We start from the raw sequence: 3,388 nt of genomic DNA on the forward strand, positions 1-3,388 counted from the left end.
GATGGTCGTGACCAATTTTAGAACTTTAAAACCCCATTAAACATTGTTGGTATGAATTGGGTTTGGAAAATACTCGATCGAGCAGCTCCTTTGTTCTACATTTTGGTTCAGCCTTACACACTTCACCGGGTATATGAATTTATTTAGATGTATGTAGATACTTAGGCGTACAGGGACCCACTGTATTCCTTTTATTTTTGTAACCTCACATTGAAATATCTAACTTTTTGTATAATGGATCTTTTCAGAGAATTTCCACGGCACCTAAAAAACAAGAGTTTCAATTGTATAAAGAAATCCATGTGTGACAGAACCTTTACACAAGGTAGCACGCGGATCTGCTTTGCTTCACATGTTATCGTCCCCGTGCCTAGGGTTTCCGATTGATGTGCTATTACCGCACGTGTGACGATGGTCGTTTGTGGTGAGGCAGGAGGGCAACAGCGTCGACATGGCAATCGAGTAACTCCTAAATGCGGAGAAGCAGTGTTGCCTGGCTGGCGATGTGGCCAGCACTAGGAAGGACATCGTCGAGCTCTCCTTCAAGGATGGCGCCTGGAAGATGCTTAACTACCAGATCGTTGTCCTCTCTAAGAGGAGGAGGGCCAGCTCAAGTAGGTACAGCTAGCCCACCACAGCTCGCTCCTCCTCCCCCCTTCTCTATTTTGTGTTCGGTTGCCTCAAACTTGATATTGTAGATACTATTTAGATAATTCTAAATTTATGTGGTAGAAATATGTTCAGAGAAGGTGCGCTCAGATAATTGGCTGGATTAACTCTAGATTTAAGTGGTCCTTTCGAGGTTTTTTCAGTTTAATCATGTAAACCATGTGCTGGTATGTTTCAGTCCTTGTGAAATGCATCATTTATGTGTATGAAAGCTTTTAGAATATCATAAAAATGTTCAGTTTTAGTGTCCAGTTCAATACCGATCCCCTTCTTGCTTTTGTCGTGACCATGGAAATCAATTATCCTGTGGATTGACTATGCCTTGCTTACCTTGCATTGGGCTCATTTTGCTGATTGGTCCGGGGCTCGATCCGCTGCTCATCCAGTCTCCGTGCCCCTGCAGAGAATGGCGTCACCTGGGAGGACGGCAGCGGCGTGCCCGTGTTCGCGGAGTACAACCTCGACGAGCTCCGCGCCTCCACCGACGGCTTCGCAACGGACCACATCGTCTTCGAGCACTACGAGAAGGAGCCTAACGCCATCTACCACGGGCCCTCTTCAGCTCTGGCACCACCGTCGCCATCAAGCTCTTCTACCGCTCCACCTGGCCTGAAGCACGCCAATTCATGGTTCGTGCCCCTTGCTTTGGTTTGTTTTGCTTCGCGGGGGGTGGATCGTCACCTCGTATGCACCAGTGTTCGACTGGCCTCTGCAACGGAGTCTGAACTGAATTTGGCTGTCATTTTTTTTGGATGCACAGGAGGAGGCTAGGGCAGTTGGGCTGCTGCAGAGCGTTCGCTTGTCCAACCTCATCGGATGATGCTACGAGGGTGGCGAGCGGCTGCTCATTGCTGAGTTCATGACGCATGATACCTTGGCAGCTGTGATTCATAGTGTGGTTAGCGTTTGTTAAGTTTACTAGCTCCTTCATTGCTGATGGGTCGCTGGTGGTGCTTTTCTGCCGAGAATTAAAAAAACAACGTATTCCATGTTTCATGCGGTTTATGAATCTCTTTCCTATTTCTCCGTTTCAGATAATGGTCATGTTTACACTCGAGTGTGTGATTTGTGGACGGGGGGTGCAGTCTATCTGAATATTCAATTCATGCTTTGATCATGAGTATAGTACATTCAAAATTAGCAAAAGCAATAATGCATAGCAGCAGTGTCAATCTTGTAGGTGAAGGAAATATGTCCTAGAGGCAATAATAAAGTATTATTTATTTCCTTGTATCATGATAAATGTTTATTATTCATGCTAGAATTGTATTAACCGGAAACATAATACATGTGTGAATATATAGACAAACAGAGTGTCACTAGTATGCCTCTACTTGACTAGCTCGTTAATTAAAGATGGTTATGTTTCCTAGCCATAGACATAAGTTGTCATTTGATTAACGAGATCACCTCATTAGGAGAATGACGTGATTGACTTGACCCATTCCGTTAGCTTAGCACTCGATCGTTTAGTATGTTGCTATTGCTTTCTTCATGACTTATACATGTTCCTATGACTATGAGATTATGCAACTCCCGTTTACCGGAGGAACACTTTGTGTGCTACCAAACGTCACAACGTAAATGGGTGATTATAAAGGTGCTCTACAGGTGTCTCCAAAGGTACTTGTTGGGTTGGCGTATTTCGAGATTAGGATTTGTCACTCCGATTGTCGGAGAGGTATCTCTGGGCCCACTCGGTAATGCACATCACTATAAGCCTTGCAAGCATTGTGACTAATGAGTTAGTTGTGGGATGATGTGTTACGGAACGAGTAAAGAGACTTGCCAGTAACGAGATTGAACTAGGTATCGAGATACCGACGATCGAATCTCGGGCAAGTAACATACCGATGACAAAGGGAACAACGTATGTTGTTATACGGTCTGACCGATAAAGATCTTCGTAGAACATGTAGGAGCCAATATGGGCATCCAGGTCCCGCTATTGGTTATTGATCGGAGAAGTGTCTCGGTCATGTCTACATAGTTCTCGAACCCGAAGGGTCCGCACGCTTAACGTTACGATGACAGTTTTATTGAGTTTTGATGTACCGAAGGAGTTTGGAGTCCCGGATGAGATCGGGGATATGACGAGGAGTCTCGAAATGGTTGAGACGTAAAAATCGATATATTGGACGACTATATTTGGACTTCGGAAAGGTTCTGAGTGATTCGGGTATTTTTCAGAGTACCGGAGAGTTACGGGAATTCGTATTGGGCCTTAATGGGCCATACGGGAAAGGAGAGAAAGGCCTCAAAAGGTGGCCGCACCCCTCCCCATGGTCTGGTCCGAATTGGACTAGGGAAGGGGGGCGCACCCTTCCTTCTTTCTCCTTCCCCCTTCCCTTCTCCTACTCCCACAAGGAAAGGAGGAGTCCTACTCCCGGTGGGAGTAGGACTCCCCCCTATGGCGCGCCTCTCCCCTTGGCCGGCTGCCTCCCCCTTGCTCCTTTATATACGGGGGTAGGGGGGCACCCCAGAGACACAACAATTGATCCTTGAGATCTCTTAGCCGTGTGCGGTGCCCCCCTTCACCATATTACACCTCGATAATACCGTTGCGGAGCTTAGGCGAAGCCCTGCGTCGGTGGAACATCATCATCGTCACCACGCCGTCGTGCTGACGAAACTCTCCCTCAACACTCGGCTGGATCGGAGTTCGAGGGACGTCATCGAGCTGAACGTGTGTAGAACTCGGAGGTGTCGTGCGTTCGGT

The 3,388-nt window shown here is 46.9% G+C and overlaps 1 protein-coding gene across 1 annotated transcript; it reads left to right on the forward strand.

Moving 5' to 3' along the window:
* Positions 1 to 248: 248 nt before the first annotated feature.
* LOC123098786 (serine/threonine-protein kinase BSK3) lies at positions 249 to 1,905 on the forward strand. Its single transcript, XM_044520861.1, has 4 exons — positions 249 to 325; positions 434 to 618; positions 1,073 to 1,298; positions 1,430 to 1,905. Exons 2-4 carry the CDS (start codon positions 474 to 476, stop codon positions 1,530 to 1,532), a joined length of 474 nt encoding a protein of 157 aa, XP_044376796.1. The 5' UTR covers positions 249 to 325; positions 434 to 473; the 3' UTR covers positions 1,533 to 1,905.
* The last annotated feature ends 1,483 nt before the right edge of the window (positions 1,906 to 3,388 follow it).

Source organism: Triticum aestivum, chromosome 4D, assembly GCF_018294505.1.
Source record: "Triticum aestivum cultivar Chinese Spring chromosome 4D, IWGSC CS RefSeq v2.1, whole genome shotgun sequence".
In the NCBI taxonomy this organism is placed as follows: Eukaryota; Viridiplantae; Streptophyta; class Magnoliopsida; order Poales; family Poaceae; genus Triticum; species Triticum aestivum.

What these genes read in the sequence shown, in the direction of transcription:
- LOC123098786 (XM_044520861.1), top strand. Translation starts at nt 474, where the DNA reads ATGCGGAGAAGCAGTGTTGCCTGGCTGGCGATGTGGCCAGCACTAGGA. An exon ending in AGGAGGGCCAGCTCAAGTAG is followed by an intron (nt 619 to 1,072) that starts GTACAGCTAGCC and finishes GTGCCCCTGCAG; the next exon opens with AGAATGGCGTCACCTGGGAG. An exon ending in CTGAAGCACGCCAATTCATG is followed by an intron (nt 1,299 to 1,429) that starts GTTCGTGCCCCT and finishes TTGGATGCACAG; the next exon opens with GAGGAGGCTAGGGCAGTTGG.